The sequence below is a fragment of the Ranitomeya variabilis genome, chromosome 3 (assembly GCF_051348905.1).
Source record: "Ranitomeya variabilis isolate aRanVar5 chromosome 3, aRanVar5.hap1, whole genome shotgun sequence".
NCBI classification, from domain to species: Eukaryota; Metazoa; Chordata; class Amphibia; order Anura; family Dendrobatidae; genus Ranitomeya; species Ranitomeya variabilis.
The window spans coordinates 362,451,172-362,470,772 of NC_135234.1; the positions used below are offsets into that span (position 1 = coordinate 362,451,172).

Genomic DNA, 19,601 nt, shown 5'->3' on the forward strand with positions numbered 1-19,601 from the left:
GCGTGGTGAGAGGGTGCTTACCCTATGTGCAGATGCGTTGATCGTCCCGCTGCAAAGCCCCAAGGAGTAGTCTGATCCGGTCACCGCTGCTGGTTGTTGCGGAGTCAGAGGGGGACAGAAGGGGAGAGCGGGAGGGCGTGTAGCAGCTGACGCGATACCTGGGAGCCCCGGCCGAAGGCGTCCCTGGTAACCGCGAGGAGAGAGATGGCTGCTGGCGCCGGCTCGCGAGTGCCTGAACTGTGACGTCACACAAGGTACGGAGCGGCGTTGGGGCCAAAAGAGAATGACTAAACCAACGCATTTCGAAGGTGCTCGGCCTTCTTCATCAGGGTTCTTTATTAACTATTTTGTGTGACACCACTCTCTGATTTAAGGTTACAAAAATTAAAAGTTTGAAAATTGCAAAATTTTCAAAATGTTTGCCAAATTTCCGTTTTTTTCATAAACGCAAGTTATACCGAATACATTTTACAACTAACATGAAGTACAATATGTCGCCAAAAAAGTGTCACGGAATCAGTGGATGCATTGAAGCGTTCCAGAGCTATAACCTGAAAGGGACAGTGGTCAGAATTGTAAAAATTTGCTTGGTCATTAAAGGAAAGGTGCCATCTAAAAAAAATTTTTTAGAGCAATTGAAAAAATGTAAAGAATTAATGTTTACATTTTCTCAAAACATATTATCATTTGTTTATAATTTAGTAAAATATGAAAAATAATTTGAAAAAGTTTGGCATTTCCACTTTTAAACACTAGGGGGAGCAGCTACTGAAATTTGACAAAAACCTAGTGTGCAACTAGCTCACATTACAGCACTGCAGTAATTATGGGCGGAGTCTGCTGAAATGTGTGATGTCTCCTCTCCTCCCCTTCTGGGTGTTTGCTAAAGGAAAAGAGGATGATATTTAGGAACCCAGTTAGCAGCCATTTTGTTCGTGACTGCAAAGTTATACTGACAAGTAGACAGTCACCGAGGATGGCAGGCAGCAAGGATTCTGGGAGATATATGGTGGAGGGAGCAGGGAGACAGCAGCACAGAGTATTTCAGGAGAGCAGTGTGCTGGTGTATGGAGGCACTATGTTCAGTGCGCGGAGCAGCCAGGGTTTGTACATAGAGCGCTGTCGTTTATACACATGGATGGACCGTCTGCTCCACAGAAATCCAGGAAACATTTCTGCTGATTGATGGCCTGTTCTGATCCAGACTTTGCATGCAAAGACCCCATTCCCCTCCTCAGATCCTGTCCTGGCGATGTGTGAAAGCGAGGCGACAGGCGCAGTCTGGGGTGACGCTGGGGGGAAATGTAGCCACGTAGTAACGATAAAAATGAGACCCTTCTATTGAGCTGCCTCACCAGCCCTCCCCTGACTGCACCTAACTGGAGGTCATGCTGCCCCCTCTATTACCTCAGACCCGTGTGCAGGTTCTCAGTCAGAACCACCCTAGAATAGGTCCCCTTTCTGAAGATAATACTGCCATAGTGTTCTCACATAATACCGCCATATAGATCACACAATACCGCCATATAGATCACACATAATACCGCCATATAGATCACACATAATGCCGCCATAGTGTTCTCACATACCACCATATACTTCTCACATAATACCGCCATATAGATGTCACATAATACCGTCAAATAGTTATCCATAATATTGCCACATATGTCTCACATAATACCACCATATAGATCACACACAATACTACCATAATTCTCACATAATACTGCCACATAGATCACACATAATCCCACCATATAGTTCTCATATAATACCGTCAATACAATAACATAATAACCTCAAACCTAATACCACCATACAGATCACATATAATACCGTAATATAGATCACACATAATGCCATAATACAGCATGACCCCCGCAGCTCCTGTTATTGCACACACTGAGCTGTGCAATGGGGAAAGACATGCAGGGGGGAGAGGATTAGATACACGGCTCAACAGACAGTGTCACAGGAGAGGATTAGATACACGGCTCAGCAGTCAGTATCACACAGTATAGGAATAGATACACCACGGTCTAATGTCCTGATCAGGAGCTGCAGTGAGAGGCAGGATGGAAGCAGCACAGAGCCTCCCCCTCTGCCTGTCTCTGTGTTACTACCTCTGTAGCTCATAATAACGACATTAGACCGCAGCTCTTCATCCTCTCTAGAGATTACAGCCAGCGCAGCAGGTAACAGAAGAGGACAGGGAATGCCCGCTGATAGTGTGAAAGGGGTGATAGAGCTGCCCCTCCCAACAGCACAGCTCTCAAGTGGAGCTCACAGATGCTCCAGAAAGATAGCGCCTACCTCCTCCCTCTGCTGTGATGTGGACGGCCCAGATCACAACAGGCAGCAGCTCAATACAAAGTATAGGGTCGGCATCCGACCGCTGACTCCTATGCCCAGGGTAGCCGTATTTGCAGAGCGTAAGTGTCGTGCTGGGACGCTTACACTCCTGCAAAGCAAAATGGCGGCACCCAGTGGCTGCAAAAATAATTAATAATAAAAAAGATATTAAAGTAAAAAAAAAATAATTTTGTATTATAAATACTTTTTTATATAAACAATCATTTTTAATGTAAAAAAAAATTGCGGCGCCTTCCCTCTAAGTAACAAATTGGCTCTCTGTCACTAACAGGTTAAAATAGCCACTGCCCTCAAGGGGTGTAACTGTATACCACATTGCTCAGTATGTAACCCAGAGTCTTTTGTATTTCAGAAACCTAGGTACCTTTTACCAAATTCTTCTGTACTTAGATACATAGTCAACTATGCTAAACAATAAAGCTGAAAAAAGGCACGCTGACTTTTTCTGTATTGAACCTAGGCGAAAAGGACATGCTTCCATCTGATGGATGGAAATGCCGATCGTTACGAATAGAGCAATTCCATGGGCTACAGTGAATGTAAATGGGGAAAAAGCTTTGTCAACAAATTCAAATGAGAAAAATTAATATTAGAAACCATTTTTTTGTTTCATTATAGAAGAGTGCCTTTTTTTCACATCTTCCAAGTCTTTGAAAGCTTTTGTTAACTATTACACTAAACATTCAAGTTGATGTGAATTTAGTCACACGTTTCAGTACTTTGGGCACGACAGTGTTGTGCGGTACGGAAGAGGGGGAACCTGGCCTGGCACAGTGTCCTCGTTGTGTGATGCACATGTGACGTCGCGCCAGGGCCGGTTAATCAAAAGATGATCGAGGCATGACAGAGCATAAGAGCGGTGCTCCTAGTCCTGTGTCAAGGTTGATGGAATACGATGTGCAAATTATTTCACATCAACTCCATTAGTTTTTTTTATGTTTTGATTAATTTATCAGGCGATTAGTCCTGTAAAAATAAAGATTTTTTTTCTTTAATGTCATAATGAAGCATATTTTCAGGTTGGGCTGGTACATCTCTCAACTCATATGGAGTTATCTAGGACAATAAAAGTTCAACTGTACACAAGTGGCTCTAAATCTTTCTGATTTGGTATGTTCATACAGACGGACATTAATTTAAAAGACTCACATGTAATGCTACTTTGTGACTTCTGACAATTACCAAAACAGATCATACTAACAGGTTATTCCCCAAAATCACATTATTTTTCACAAATCACAGTAAATGCATACGTATTGGTAATATACAGGCTAAGCCCAGCATTGTTTTTCTTTTGCTATTGTCTATTTGCACTTCTATCATCCTGCTAAAAGTACTTTGCCAGCAGCGCCCTGCTTCTCCTAGTGCCGCAGTCCCCTCCCTCACGCTCCTTTATGTTATTGACTTGCCTCACCCCTCTGAGTTGATGGCTCGGCTGCATCCACCACAGATATTCGAGATATCATGAATTTAATCTAGATAATTCTATGCTATTTGCAGCAACATAGCTGCATTTGCAGCTTGGCATCACTCAGATGTCTGATGTAGGTATCTAACACGGCTCAGCTCTGCTTATGTCTCATTTCTGCTGAGCGAATTGTGGAGAAGTGCAGGATAGTTGAGCTGTGTTGAAAACGAGCTAACAGAGCAACAATGGGAAAAGAGCAGCAATGCTGATGTTTATGGCAAAGATTAATTCAGCAAGGCAGAGTTGTGCACAGTCATAGTTTATTCCACCTTTAGAATACTCTGTCAGAGGTGGAGGCCGAGCTATGGTAACAAAGTCAGCTGAGAGAGACTGCATAGCACATGATCAACCAGGAGCACTGGAACTACATCAGCACAGATCCAATGGCAATTAGAGAGCAAATAGGGCCCAGCGTGGCCTTCTTTCTTGGGTGATATGTGAAACAGGGTAAATTTAGAAAGGAGTTAAGCAAACAAATCTGGCTTGAGGTTCTGTTTGTGGATATTTTTGTGTAGTTATCACAGATCTATGGCCAAATCCGCAGAAGTTATTCTCAATATGTGAAAATGGCATAACTAGATCAGGAGTCTCTGGAGTTAAGAAACAGGTCTGTGGAGTCAGTATAAAATGCACCGACTCCTAAAATATATAATAAAGTGGGATCAGTAGTACAATGCAGAATGTGAAGTAAATGTTTTCATTATTTTGGAAAGTTCTAAAATGTCCTATAAATGTCTGTTCTGTTACTGATCTAAGGATTTCGACGGAGTTTAATCTGTGCTGCACTTTATGTACATGCTCATTATTGGGGCAGTGCTGTGGAGTCGGAATCGTGGCATCGGAGGTTGGGGAAATTGAGGACTTGGAGTCAGTGGTTTGGCTTACCGATTCCACAGCCCTGTTAAGAAGGCACCACAACCATGACCTAAGCGAGCGTGTGTGAGTGCGCGAGCGTTGGTATTTTCCTGTGTGTGAGCGTGCATGTGTATTTCCCAGTTTGATACAGCGAGCAGCACCAACTAACAGAATCCTTGCTGCCTGCCATCCTCGGTGACCGTCTACTTGTCAGTATAACTCTGCACCAACAAAATGGGCTCCGCACTATGTGCCTAAATATCATCCTCTCTTATCCCTTAGCAAACACCCAGAAGGGCAGGAGAGGAGACATCACACCCATGTCAGCAGATTCAGCCCATATTTACTGCAGTGCAGTAATGTGAGCTGGTTGTACACTAGGTTTTTGTGTCAAATTTCAGTAGCTGCTCTCCCTAGTGTTTAAAAGTGGAGATACCAAACCTTTTTAAATTATTTTTCATATTTTACTAAATTAAAAGCTAATGGTAATATTTTTTTAACAAAATTTAAACATTAATTCTTTACATTTTTTTCAGTTGATGAAAAAAAAAAATATTTTTTTGATGGCACCTTCCCTTTAAGAAATAACGCGCCAAAAAAAGTGCAGCAGTATTTACCAGCCAGGTGACAGAAACTAATGCACTGTCAGGATGCAGCAAACCCAGTAATAAAGATGGCGGCAACACAGGTGTAAAATACTGATGAGACAAACACAACCTACCAATTCATGGATAGGGTGATTGCTTAGTATTAAAATTGCACACAAAAAAGGCTTGTATAGGGTACTGGTCACACACAGGTGGTGTTCAATGTCTGGCTTAGAGCCTGTTAGTGACGCACATACTATTACCTTAGGTGGGCTGCTCAGCATTACATACGTGCAACCGACTTGGACAGACACCCTAGTTTACAATGACAATATTGATGGGCTTGACTGCATCTGGAATAAAAATAAATATATATCTGGGGCGTTGGTCGATATTTTGACCAAAATATGCCAGCTCGCAAGCTACATCAAAGGTTCTCATACTTGCTAGTCCCTACATTAAAATTCAATTTTCACAACCTAAAAACCCACCAACCTAATATCAGTGGAAAAGTGGGGGGATCCCTGGTCAAATAAATAACATTAAACGTCAAAGGAAAAAAACAGATGATTTACTTAATTCCTCTGCTTATTTTGCATAAGATAAAAATTAAGAATTTAGTTATACAGTTTTTGTGTTAAACGCGTAAAACTTTGCTGTTGCTATTTATTCTTTCAATGTATTCATGGTAGTGGAATCAATATTTTCTTCAATCTGTAGGAACAGAGACACCTAACACATGAAAATGTACAGCGCAAGCAAGCTCGGACTGGGGAAGAACGGGAAGAGGAGGAGGAAGAACAGATCAGTGAGAGTGAGAGCGATGATGAGGAAAATGAAATAATTTATAACCCCAAAAATCTTCCTCTTGGGTGGGATGGCAAGGTAAGAATAGTTATAAAAACAAGTATTTCAGCATCATGTAGCAATGTACTGCAGACTTTTCCAGTACCAGGATTAACTTTGTAACATGCGTACATGTCGGTGTGTAGAAGCCATAAGGGTCGCTGTGTGTCCACTAGGTGATTCCAGCGCTGGTTGCGTATCTTCCTCATTCTTCACCTTTTCTTCTGCAGCCTATTCCATACTGGTTATATAAGCTGCATGGACTGAACATAAACTACAACTGTGAGATTTGTGGAAACTACACCTACCGAGGGCCCAAGGCTTTTCAGCGCCACTTTGCAGTAAGAATCTCTTTATTCTTGAGACTTTTTTGTATTATAATATTTTTATTTAGAAAAATAAATTGTGGATTTAATGATATACCCACTTATTCAGTTTGCAGATTTATTTAGATCCCTGTCTATGGCTTAGAAAACTTTCACTGCTTTCTTGCAAAAACCGCCCACAACTGTCCACACGTTTGTTGTGGTATTTCTGCTTAGCTCCTTTCATCTCAATGAAGCAGAGCTGCAATATCCAACACAACCTATGAATTGATCATGATTCTGTAATCCTGAACCCCTCACAAATGATACAGTAATGCCATCTCCAGTATGGCATGTTGTTTGCTCATCATCCATGACTAACCTTTGACTAATTTCATCCTGTCAATAATACTTAGGAATGGAGACATGCTCATGGCATGAGGTGTCTGGGAATCCCGAATACTGCTCATTTCGCCAACGTCACACAGATTGAGGATGCAGTTTCATGTAAGTTATTTATATTTTCTCAACGTTAACACCGTCCGGTAACACAGGAATTTGAGGATATGCCCATTCCAAAAGTAGCACTAGAGAGCGGAGAAATACATAATAATATTTATTTATATAGCACCATTGACTCCATGGTGCTGTACATGAGAAGGGGTTACATAAAAATACAAATATCACTTACAGTAGACAAACCAACAAAGGTAGACTGGTACAGAGGGAAGAGGACCCTGCCCTTGCAAGCTTACATTCTACAGGATGATAGGGAAAGAGACAGTAGCTCAGTGGTTGCAGCAGCTCCGGTGGTGTTGATGTGGCAGCATCATTATTACAGATTGTAGGTTTTCTAAGGCTGTTTCACATTTGCCTTGGGCAGAGCTGCAGAGGGCTGTGTATTTCCTCTGTTAAGCCCCGCCCACTGCCACACCTCTTCCATTCAGCTCCGCCTATGTCGACATGCGTCCTGCATACCTATCTTTAGCATTGGGTATGCAGGCCATGTGGATGCCTCCGCATGCTTCGTTTTGACGCTGCGCCGACCGCAACAAAATGCAACATGTTGCGTTCGCTCGACACAGCGTCAAAACGACGCATGCGGAGGCATCGGCATACATTCGCATGGCCTGCGTACCCAATGTTAAAGATAAATACGCAGCACGCATGCCGACGTAGGCGGAGCTGAATGGAAGAGGTTCGACAGTGGGCGGGGCTTAATGGAGGAACTACGCAGCCCTCCGCAGCTCTGCCCAACGCAAATGTAAAACCAGCCTTAGAGATGGGTTTTCAGGTTCCGTCTGAGGGATCCAAATGTGGTTGATAGTCAGACGTGTTGGGGCACAGCATTCCAGAGGATGGGGGATATTCGGGAGAAGTCTTGGAGGCGATTGAATGAGGAGCGATTAAGTGTGGAGGAGAGAAAGAGGTCTTGGGAGGACCGGAGATTACGTGAGGGAAGATATTGGAAGATTAGTTCAGAGATATATTGAGGAGAAAGGTTATGGATGGCTTTCTAGGTCATTTTTTAGTAGTTTGAACTGGATACGCTGGGAAATTGGGAGCCATTGAAGGGATTTGCAAAGGGGGGAAGCAGGAGTGTAAAGAAGAGTGAGATTAATTATTCGGGCAGCAGAGTTAAGGACAGATGGTGCAAGAGTGTTAGAAAGTAGGCCACAGAGAAGGATGTTGCAGTAGTCAAGGCAGGAGATGATTACACAAGCATTTTGGTTGAGTGAGGGTTGAGGACGGATTCTGGAAATATTTTTGCACTGGAGGCGACAGGAGGTGGCTAGAGATTGGATGTGCGGTTTGAGGGACAGAGCAGAGTCAAGGGTTACTCCGAGGCAACGGATTTCTGGTACGGGGGAATGGGTGAATTCATTTATTGTAAGAAGTAGATCGGGTAGGGAAGATATGCGTGATGGAGGAAAGATAATTAGTTCAGATTTGTCCACATTAAGTTTGAGGAAGTGAGAAGGAGGAGGATATGGCTGATAAACACTCTGGGATTCTGTACAGCAGAGAGGTGACATCTGGGCCAGAGAGATAGATCTGAGTGTCATCAGCATATAGATGCTACTGGAAGCCATAGGACCTTATGAGTTGTCCCAGGCCAAGGATATAGATGGAGAAGGGTGTAGGGGTCTTAGGACAGAGCCTTGAGAGAGGGTGAGATGAGGCGGTGGTGTGGGAGTAGGAAACGCTAAATGTACAGTTGGTAAGGTATGATTAAATCCAGGATAGGGCAAGGTCTTTGACGCCAAAGGAAGAGAGGATCCTGTAGTAGGAGGCAGTGGTCAACTGTATCCAAGGCAGAGGACAGGTCTAGAAGGAGGAGTATAGAGAACTAGATGGCAGCCCGATTCTAAAGAATCGGGAGTCTAGAATCCATATATACTTTATTTATTCAAATGTAAGAATAATACAATTAATAAATAATAGTAAGAAAGAACAAAAAATGGCTGCACTCACCAGCTCTTGACAATTCTTGACAGTACGGCACATTTCTGATTGGTCGCTCGCGGCAGGTGGCAACCAATCAGAAAAGTGCCGCGCACCACGAAGGCATATATCTTTGTCCACCCTGAGCGGGTGTAGGACGCTGGTGACGTCACTTATCTCCGGACATTATCTCCGGACAAAGCCACGGAAGTTGGCACAAATTGCCGGAAGTAGTATTCTAGGCAATTATATATTAGATTTTAATGTTATCAGTGTTTACCTTTGAACGTTTATATTGTATTGTCCTGTCACCAGCCATGTGTACGATTATCGGCCGAAAGCCTCTCTGGAACCAATAATCACCCCATGTAAAGGTATCTTTATAAGTTAAAGATTCAGAATACTATGACTTTTATCATATCCTGAACAGTCAAGTTTTTTATGAACCGTTAAGGTTTTCTGGTTGAAGTAAAAAAAACTGAGTGTTTACAGTTTGAAACCATAAAATGTTGAAAAATTATGTCATTCTTGAGTATATCACTCAATGGTGCTCATAAACGTGTCAAATTTGATCTATAATATACTTTAATATACGTTACTTTAATCTTTAATATACTTAAGAACAGGGCCCCAGACATCACACAGGGGGTCTGAAACACCGCACAGTGGTCCAAAATATCGCTGTGCTCTGCCTGGGGCCCCATATGCTGCCTGGGGCCCCTGTGCTCTGCCTGGGGCCCCATATGCTGCCTGGGGCCCCTGTGCTCTGCCTGGGGCCCCTGTGCTCTGCCTGGGGCCCCTGTGCTCTGCCTGGGGCCCCATGTTCTGCCTGGGGCCCCATGTTCTGCCTGGGGCCCCTGTGCTCTGCCTGGGGCCACTGTGCTCTGCCTGGGGCCCCATATGCTGCCTGGGGCCCCTGTGCTCTGCCTGGAGCCCCATGTTCTGCCTGAAGCCACTGTGCTCTGCCTGGGGCCCCATAGGCTGCCTGGGGCCCCTGTGCTCTGCCTGGGACCACTGTGCTCTGCCTGGGGCCCCATATGCTGCCTGGGGCCCCTGTGCTCTGCCTGGGGCCCCATATGCTGCCTGGGGCCCCATATGCTGCCTGGGGCCCCATATGCTGCCTGGGGCCCCATATGCTGCCTGGGGCCCCTGTGCTCTGCCTGGGGCCCCATGTTCTGCCTGGGGCCCCTGTGCTCTGCCTGGGGCCACTGTGCTCTGCCTGGGGCCCCATGTTCTGCCTGGGGCCACTGTGCTCTGCCTGGGGCCCCATAAGCTGCCTGGGGCCCCTGTGCTCTGCCTGGGACCCCTGTGCTCTGCCTGGGGCCCCATATGCTGCCTGGGGCCCCTGTGCTCTGCCTGGGGCCCCATATGCTGCCTGGGGCCACTGTGCTCTGCCTGGGGCCCCATATGCTGCCTGGGGCCCCTGTGCTCTGCCTGGGGCCCCATATGCTGCCTGGGGCCCCTGTGCTCTGCCTGGGGCCCCTGTGCTCTGCCTGGGGCCCCTGTGCTCTGCCTGGGGCCCCTGTGCTCTGCCTGGGGCCCCTGTGCTCTGCCTGGGGCCACTGTGCTCTGCCTGGGGCCCCTGTGCTCTGCCTGGGGCCCCATATGCTGCCTGGGGCCCCTGTGCTCTGCCTGGGGACCCATATGCTGCCTGGGGCCCCTGTGCTCTGCCTGGGGCCCCTGTGCTCTGCCTGGGGCCCCATGTTCTGCCTGGGGCCCCTGTGCTCTGCCTGGGGCCACTGTGCTCTGCCTGGGGCCCCATATGCTGCCTGGGGCCCCTGTGCTCTGCCTGGGGCCCCTGTGCTCTGCCTGGGGCCCCATATGCTGCCTGGGGCCCCTGTGCTCTGCCTGGGGCCACTGTGCTCTGCCTGGGGCCCCATATGCTGCCTGGGGCCCCTGTGCTCTGCCTGGGGCCCCTGTGCTCTGCCTGGGGCCCCTGTGCTCTGCCTGGGGCCCCTGTGCTCTGCCTGGGGCCCCTGTGCTCTGCCTGGGGCCACTGTGCTCTGCCTGGGGCCACTGTGCTCTGCCTGGGGCCCCATGTTCTGCCTGGGGCCACTGTGCTCTGCCTGGGGCCCCATATGCTGCCTGGGGCCCCTGTGCTCTGCCTGGGGCCCCTGTGCTCTGCCTGGGGCCCCATATGCTGCCTGGGGCCCCTGTGCTCTGCCTGGGGCCACTGTGCTCTGCCTGGGGCCCCATAGGCTGCCTGGGGCCCCTGTGCTCTGCCTGGGACCACTGTGCTCTGCCTGGGGCCCCATATGCTGCCTGGGGCCCCTGTGCTCTGCCTGGGGCCACTGCTCTGCCTGGGGCCCCATATGCTGCCTGGGGCCCCTGTGCTCTGCCTGGGCGTAGGACACTGGTGACGTCACTTATCTCCGGACATTAGCTCCGGACATTAGCTCCGGACATTAGCTCCGGACATTAGCTCCGGACATTAGCTCCGGACATTAGCTCCGGACATTAGCTCCGGACATTAGCTCCGGACATTATCTCCGGACATTAGCTCCGGACAAAGCCACGGAAGTTGGCACAAATTGCAGGAAGTAGTATTCTAGGCAATTATATATTAGATGGGCATTTCCTGAAGGAAATACATGGTGCTTGAACAGCGCTACCAGCTTTACAGCAGCACTTTTCACACACGGGACTGGGGGGCGCGCTTACTTTTGCACCCGGGGCCGGGGGCGCGCTTACTTTTGCACCCGGGGGCGCACTTACTTTTGCACCCGGGGGCGCACTTAGTTTTGCACCCGGGGGCGCACTTAGTTTTGCACCCGGGGGCGCACTTAGTTTTGCACCCGGGGGCGCACTTAGTTTTGCACCCGGGGGCGCACTTAGTTTTGCACCCGGGGGCGCACTTAGTTTTGCACCCGGGGGCGCACTTAGTTTTGCACCCGGGGGCGCACTTAGTTTTGCACCCGGGGGCGCACTTAGTTTTGCACCCGGGGGCGCACTTAGTTTTGCACCCGGGGGCGCACTTAGTTTTGCACCCGGGGGCGCACTTAGTTTTGCACCCGGGGGCGCACTTAGTTTTGCACCCGGGGGCGCACTTAGTTTTGCACCCGGGGGCGCACTTAGTTTTGCACCCGGGGGCGCACTTAGTTTTGCACCCGGGGGCGCACTTAGTTTTGCACCCGGGGGCGCACTTAGTTTTGCACCCGGGGGCGCACTTAGTTTTGCACCCGGGGGCGCACTTAGTTTTGCACCCGGGGGCGCACTTAGTTTTGCACCCGGGGGCGCACTTAGTTTTGCACCCGGGGGCGCACTTAGTTTTGCACCCGGGGGCGCACTTAGTTTTGCACCCGGGGGCGCACTTAGTTTTGCACCCGGGGGCGCACTTAGTTTTGCACCCGGGGGCGCACTTAGTTTTGCACCCGGGGGCGCACTTAGTTTTGCACCCGGGGGCGCACTTAGTTTTGCACCCGGGGGCGCACTTAGTTTTGCACCCGGGGGCGCACTTAGTTTTGCACCCGGGGGCGCACTTAGTTTTGCACCCGGGGGCGCACTTAGTTTTGCACCCGGGGGCGCACTTAGTTTTGCACCCGGGGGCGCACTTAGTTTTGCACCCGGGGGCGCACTTAGTTTTGCACCCGGGGGCGCACTTAGTTTTGCACCCGGGGGCGCACTTAGTTTTGCACCCGGGGGCGCACTTAGTTTTGCACCCGGGGGCGCACTTAGTTTTGCACCCGGGGGCGCACTTAGTTTTGCACCCGGGGGCGCACTTAGTTTTGCACCCGGGGGCGCACTTAGTTTTGCACCCGGGGGCGCACTTAGTTTTGCACCCGGGGGCGCACTTAGTTTTGCACCCGGGGGCGCACTTAGTTTTGCACCCGGGGGCGCACTTAGTTTTGCACCCGGGGGCGCACTTAGTTTTGCACCAGGGGGCGCACTTAGTTTTGCACCCGGGGGCGCACTTAGTTTTGCACCCGGGGGCGCACTTAGTTTTGCACCCGGGGGCGCACTTAGTTTTGCACCCGGGGGCGCACTTAGTTTTGCACCCGGGGGCGCACTTAGTTTTGCACCCGGGGGCGCACTTAGTTTTGCACCCGGGGGCGCACTTACTTTTGCACCCGGGGGCGCACTTACTTTTGGGGCCGCACCCCCTTATCCTCCGATTTGGTGGGCGGGACTCTCGGCCTCCGATTTGGTGGGCGGGGACCTTCCGCCTCCGATTTGGTGGGCGGGGCCCCTCGGCCTCCGATTTGGTGGGCGGGGCCCCTCGGCCTCCGATTTGGTGGGCGGGGACCCGGCCCCTCGGCCTCCGATTTGGTGGGCGGGGACTCTCGGCCTCCGATTTGGTGGGCGGGGACCCTCGGCCTCCGATGTGGTGGGCGGGGCCCCTCGGCCTCCGCTGTGGTGGGCGGGGCCCCTCGGCCTCCGCTGTGGTGGGCGGGGCCCCTCGGCCTCCGCTTTGGTGGGCGGTGCCGCTCGGCCTCCGCTTTGGTGGGCGGGGCTCCTCGGCCTCCGATTTGGTTGGCGGGGCCCCTCGGCCTCCGATTTGGTGTGTGCTCTGCCTGGGGCCACTGTGCTCTGCCTGGGGCCACTGTGCTCTGCCTGGGGCCACTGTGCTCTGCCTGGGGCCCCATATGCTGCCTGGGGCCCCATATGCTGCCTGGGGCCCCTGTGCTCTGCCTGGGGCCCCATGTTCTGCCTGGGGCCCCTGTGCTCTGCCTGGGGCCACTGTGCTCTGCCTGGGTGTAGGACACTGGTGACGTCACTTATCTCCGGACATTAGCTCCGGACATTAGCTCCGGACATTAGCTCCGGACATTAGCTCCGGACAATAGCTCCGGACAATAGCTCCGGACAAAGCCACGGAAGTTGGCACAAATTGCAGGAAGTAGTATTCTAGGCAATTATATATTAGATTGTCTGATATCTTTGGCTGTAAGTAAGTCTTTAGTAAGTTTGGTCAAGGCAGTTTCAGTGGAATGGTGGAGAAGGAAGCCAGATTGTATGTTGTCGAAGAGTGAGTTAGATGCAAAGTGAGAGGAAAGTTCAGCATGGATGTGCTTGCTGCTCAAGGAGTTTGGAAGTAAATGGGAGCAAAGCTACGGGGCAATAGCTGGACAAAAATCTCGGGTCAAGGAAATGGCTTTTTGCGGATAGGTGTGATTGTGGCATGTTTAAAAGCAGAGGGGAAGGTACCAGAAGTTAATGATACATTGAAGAGATGGGTTAGGGATGGGATAAGTGTGGTTGTGAGGTTGGGGAGGAGGTGAGATGGGATGGGGTCAAGTGCACAAGTGATGAGGTGTGATTTGGAGAGGAGATGAGTAAGCTCTCCTTCAGTGATTTTGGAGAGGGAAGTTATGGGGTTAGGGCATTGGTCTGGTATACCAAGGGGTTGTGGTGGTGGGACATTAAAGACTTGTCTTGTTTGGTCTATCTTATTTTTGAAGTGTGTGGCAAAGTCCTCAGCAGAGATTAGGGAAGTTGGAGGGGGCAGTGGTGGGCAGAGGAGGGAGTTGAAAGTGTTGATTAACTGTTTGGGGCTGTAGGATAAGGAAGAGATGAGAGATGTAAAGTAGGCCTGTTTAGCAGAGGTGAGGGCTGATTTGAATGCGAGTGTTGCTTGTTTGAATGCAGTGAAGTCGTTGTGCGAATGTGTTTTCTTCCAACGCCGCTCTGCAATTCTGATGTTGTTGTGCCAGGGTTTTCTATTGATTCGTCGCACTCTACTATGCATGAGAGGGGCGACCAAGTCGATAGCCGATGTGAGAGTGGTATTGTAGAAACTAGTGGCAGTGACTGTGTTGTGGAGTGAAGATATAGAGGACAGTGGTAGAATAGTCATTAGAGTGTGTGTGTCTAGATGTGCAAGGCTTCTGCTGGGGTGCGCTATTTGTTGGACATGGGTAACAGGTGAGGAGGACAGTGATGAGAATGTGAGTGGATGGTGGTCAGATAGTGGGAAAGGAAAGGTTGTGACGTTAGGGAGCAGAGACAGATGAAGATCAGATCTAATGCATGTCCGTCTGTGTGGGTGGCTGAGGAGGACCACTGAGTAAGTCCAAAGGATGAAGTGAGCGACTGGAGTTTGGAGGCTGCTGACTGGCAGGTGTCAATGGGAATATTGAAGTCACCCATGATGATGGTGGGAATGTCAGCAAAGAGAAAGTGAAAAAGCCTGGTGGAGATCTTGTCAATAAAGGCAGTGGCCGGGCCTGGAGGTCGGTATACGACAGCTACTTGGAGGTTGCGGACAGAGTGGACTTCAAAAGAAGGGAGGATGAGGGAGGGAAGAGGTGGGATTGAGTTAAATGTAAGATTTACTGTTTCATTGTGCTCTGCATGCGTTTCATAATGATAGTGGTACAGTAGCCACGGACAGTCATTTAGTTGTTTAGTAAGTTTAGTCAGTAACAGATAAAAGGCTTTTTCATTTTTCCAGTTTGGTACCATATAGTTATTTCATATACAATCTAAACGCTTTTTCATATGACTAAAACTAAATGGCTAGTTGAGAGAGAGATGTCCGCCCATCCCTAGTGTTTACTGTAGTGGGAAAAAATTGTAAAAAAAAAACTGCCCCTAAATCTCTCTCGAGAATTCCCCCCCCCCCCCCCCCCCCCCGTTTGTTCGGCAATCCCTGCATGTGTTGCAGCTATCCTAAGGATAGGTCATCAATGAAAAAGTGGATAACGTCTTAAGTTTTATTGTGGCCCACTAGTAGAAAAAAATGACAATGCAGCCTTCAAATAAAAATAAGGTTATGCACCACTGGACTAGATAGTTTTGCTAGTTATTCCTTATTGCATTACTGCTACAGGCACTCGCACAGAAAAGTATTGCTTTCTGCTAATACATAATGTTTGTTCTGTTATTTTTTTACAATTTCTTTTTGTTGCTTTTGCATGAAATCCTTCATTCAATATGTTCATTTTTGCCGTGTTTTTTTTTTTTTATAGTGTGGTCAAAACTCAAGCATCAGAAAGCGTCAGAGAGGTGGCAGCCTGACACAGAGGTAAGCCAATATCAAGCAGGAATAAATGACTATTGTACGTTGCATGTGATGAACAGAATACAAGCTAGTTATTCTTGCAGATCTACTTTCACTTCATCATTTATAAGAAATAAATACTGTTGGGATTTGGTAGAAATCTCCCAGGTCTATGGCTAACTGGTCTCTAGGACAGGCTCTGATGTGCCTGCTGTGCTCATCTCTAACTTGGTAACCCAACAACTGATGTCACAACAGCGCAGGGCTGGGGAACATAATACATGTACACAACAAGCGGGCTAGTTCATGATCACGCTTTCCAGTCTGCATTTATAAGTTTGCAGGTAACCACTGTTAGTTTTTCTATTTCATAAATTTAAAGAAAATTGGAAATTATGAAGAAAAAATTGTAAGCACAAATATATGTAGACGATCTATAGTGCATAACGGATTTTTAAAACAGTGCAGATAGCATTTTATCTGGAAATATTGAAAAAAAAATCTGTAGTGCTGAAAAATGCGTATAAAACGTTAAAGGGATTGGGTTATCCATATCAGATTAGTTGGGTCCAGCACCTCAAATGATTGGCAGCCAGGTGTAAACCGTTTATGGAGGAGCAGAATATCACTACTCCACACACTGCTTAGTGGCCTCTGTGGGGTACTGCAGCTCAGCTAATACTCAGATTAAAAGGAGCTGATCTATAGTTTGCGGAAAAGGCCTGTAAACATTGTGGGAACACCGGCTGACAGTAATGACAATCTTAGTGGCAAACCTTTTTTAAAGCATTGTAAACTTCATACAGTACAGACCAAAAGTTTGGACACATCTTCTCATTTAAAGATTTTTCTGTATTTTCATGACTATGAAAATTGTAAATTCACAATGAATGCATCAAAACTATGAATTAGCACATGTGGAATTATATACTTAACAAAAAAGTGTGAAACAACTGAAAATATGTCTTATATTCTAGGTTTTTCAAAGTAGCCACCTTTTGCTTTGATGACTACTTTGCACACTCTTGGCATTCTCTTGATGAGCTTCAAGAGGTAGTCACCGGAAATGGTCTTCCAACAATCCTGAAGGAGTTCCCAGAGATGCTTAGCACTTTTGCCTTCACTCTGCAGTCCAGCTCACCCCAAACCATCTCGATTGGGTTCAGGTCTGGTGACTGTGGAGGCCAGGTTATCTGGCGTAGCACCCGATCACTCTCCTTCTTGGTCAAATAGCCCTTACACAGCCTGGAGGTGTTTTTGGGGTCATTGTCCTGTTGAAAAATAAATGATGGTCCAACGAAAGGCAAATCGGATGGAATAGCATGCCACTGCAAGATGCTGTGGTAGCCATGCTGGTTCAGTATGCCTTCAATTTTGAATAAATCCCCAACAGTGTCACCAGCAAAGCACCTCCACACCATCACATCTCCTCCTCCATGCTTCACAGTGGGAACCAGGCATGTAGAGTCCATCCGTTCACCTTTGCTGAGTCGCACAAAGACACGGTGGTTGGAACCAAAGATCTCAAATTTGGACTCATCAGACCAAAGCACAGATTTCCACTGGTCTAATGTCCATTCCTTGTGTTCTTTAGCCCAAACAAGTCTCTTCTGCTTGTTGCCTGTCCTTAGCAATGGTTTCCTACTAGCAGCTATTTTACCATGAAGGCCTGCTGCACAAAGTCTCCTCTTAACAGTTGTTGTAGAGATTTCTTCTGCTAGAACTCTGTGTGGCCTTGACCTGGTCTCTAATCTGAGCTGCTGTTAACCTGCGATTTCTGAGGCTGGTGACTCGGATAAACTTATCCTCAGAAGCAGAGATGACTCTTGGTCTTCCTTTCCTGGGGCGGTCCTCATGTGAGCCAGTTTCTTTGTAGCGCTTGATGGGTTTTTGCAACTGCACTTGGGGACACTTTCCCAATTTTTCGGACTGACTGACCTTCATTTCTTAAAGTAATGATGGCCACTCGTTTTTCTTTACTTAGCTGCTTTTTTCTTGCCATAATACAAATTCTAACAGTCTATTCAGTAGGACTATGAGCTGTGTATCCACCAGACTTCTGCACAACTCAACTGATGGTCCCAACCCCATTTATAAGGCAAGAAATCCCACTTATTAAACCTGACAGGGCACACCTGTGAAGTGAAAACCATTCCCGGTGACTATCTCTTGAAGCTCATCAAGAGAATGCCAAGAGTGTGCAAAACAGTCATCAAAGCAAAAGGTGGCTACTTTGAAGAACCTAGAATATAAGACATAATTTCAGTTGTTTCACACTTTTTTGTTAAGTATATAATTCCACATGTGTTAATTCATAGTTTTGATGCCTTCAGTGTGAATGTACAATTTTCATAGTCATGAAAATACAGAAAAATCTTTAAACGAGAAGGTGTGTCCAAACTTTTGGTCTGTAATGTATACAAAGGTAGTATTGTAGAGATAAAACTACAACTTGTATTAAATAGTCAAGAATATTTGGGCCCTGCAGCTGCAAATCCTCTAATAATATGGTATATGCATGATGTAAAAAATCTTTACCGAGGTCTATCTTCCCTGAAACACATGAACTTGTATTTGTTCACGTAGTTGCTTTTTTATCACATTTACCTATAGTCCACATGTTAATATCCACTAATTATTTTTCTTGCAGGAGGAATATGAAGACTCAAGCGGGAATGTTGTCAATAAAAAGACTTATGAAGACTTGAAACGCCAAGGACTCCTTTAATATAATTCATTTTTCCAGATGCTCCATTCTGTTTTTCTTTTATCAGATTAGCAATCCTTTATTCCATTTCTCTTTTGTTTAGTAAAAGCCACTATCGCTTTGGCTTGTACATGTAAAATTGTCTTTTTAAATTAAAATGTATGCAACATTTTCATTAATTAACTTTTTAGAGTTCTGATTGTTTATTTTTAAACTCAGAAAATCATTTGTGTGCAGTCGCTACTCCCATTCTTGTAGCATAATTACAGACATACTTCCCTGTCTCTCAGATTAAAATATCAACTTAGATTTATGATCAGTTAGCTTTAACCCTATTACAGACTATGATTTACAGATACGTCAATGTTCACATCCCCCTCCTTAATGCGGGCTCTGGCACTGAGCCATCATATTTTCAGGTACATGACAGCTGATCTTTCAAGTCTCATGTTGCTTATTTTTTCCTTTTCAGATTTGGTGCAGGTTTAAATCTGCAGCATATAAATATTATCATTAATTGTCATTATTTTATATTAATATATCACTTAATGTTGAGAAGAATTAAGTAGACTGATATATTATTATATAATATGAGCCCTCACACAGCCCCTTTTAATACCGCAAAAGCCCATATACACCCTCCATATATACTGTATGAGTCACAGCCCTCTATTTAAGGTATGAGCCCCTGCACTGCCCACTATATACAGTATGAGCCCCCACATAGCCCTTCTATATACAATATGAGCCCCAACATAGCCCCTATAGTATAATCCCTCCATTTCCTCATATATACCATATGAGCTCCCACAAAACTTCCTAAATATTGTAGAAGCCACACAAAGCCAATTATGTACCGTGTGAGCCTCCACATATCCTTCAAAGTACAGTATGAGCCCCATATGATCTATATACAGTGTGAGCCACTGCATAGCCTCCTATATAAAGTATGATCAGCCACATAGTCTCCCATATACAGTATAAGCCCCGACATAGCCTTCTATATACAGCATGAGTCCAAACATAGCCTCCAAAATACAGTCTGAGCCCCTACATAGCAGGGCTGTGGAGT

At 47.1% G+C, this 19,601-nt stretch overlaps 1 protein-coding gene across 1 annotated transcript in view; it reads left to right on the forward strand.

Annotated features, from left to right (window-relative positions):
• Window positions 1-18,712, forward strand: part of SF3A3 (splicing factor 3a subunit 3) — an 82,522-nt gene extending 63,810 nt beyond the window's left edge. Inside the window, exons 13-17 of the mRNA XM_077295903.1 lie at window positions 6,007-6,171; window positions 6,363-6,473; window positions 6,854-6,944; window positions 15,791-15,846; window positions 18,473-18,712. Of these exons, the coding sequence (XP_077152018.1) occupies window positions 6,007-6,171; window positions 6,363-6,473; window positions 6,854-6,944; window positions 15,791-15,846; window positions 18,473-18,550 (501 nt within the window). The 3' untranslated portion in view covers window positions 18,551-18,712. The remainder of the gene's footprint in view (window positions 1-6,006; window positions 6,172-6,362; window positions 6,474-6,853; window positions 6,945-15,790; window positions 15,847-18,472) is intronic.
• Window positions 18,713-19,601: the final 889 nt, after the last annotated feature.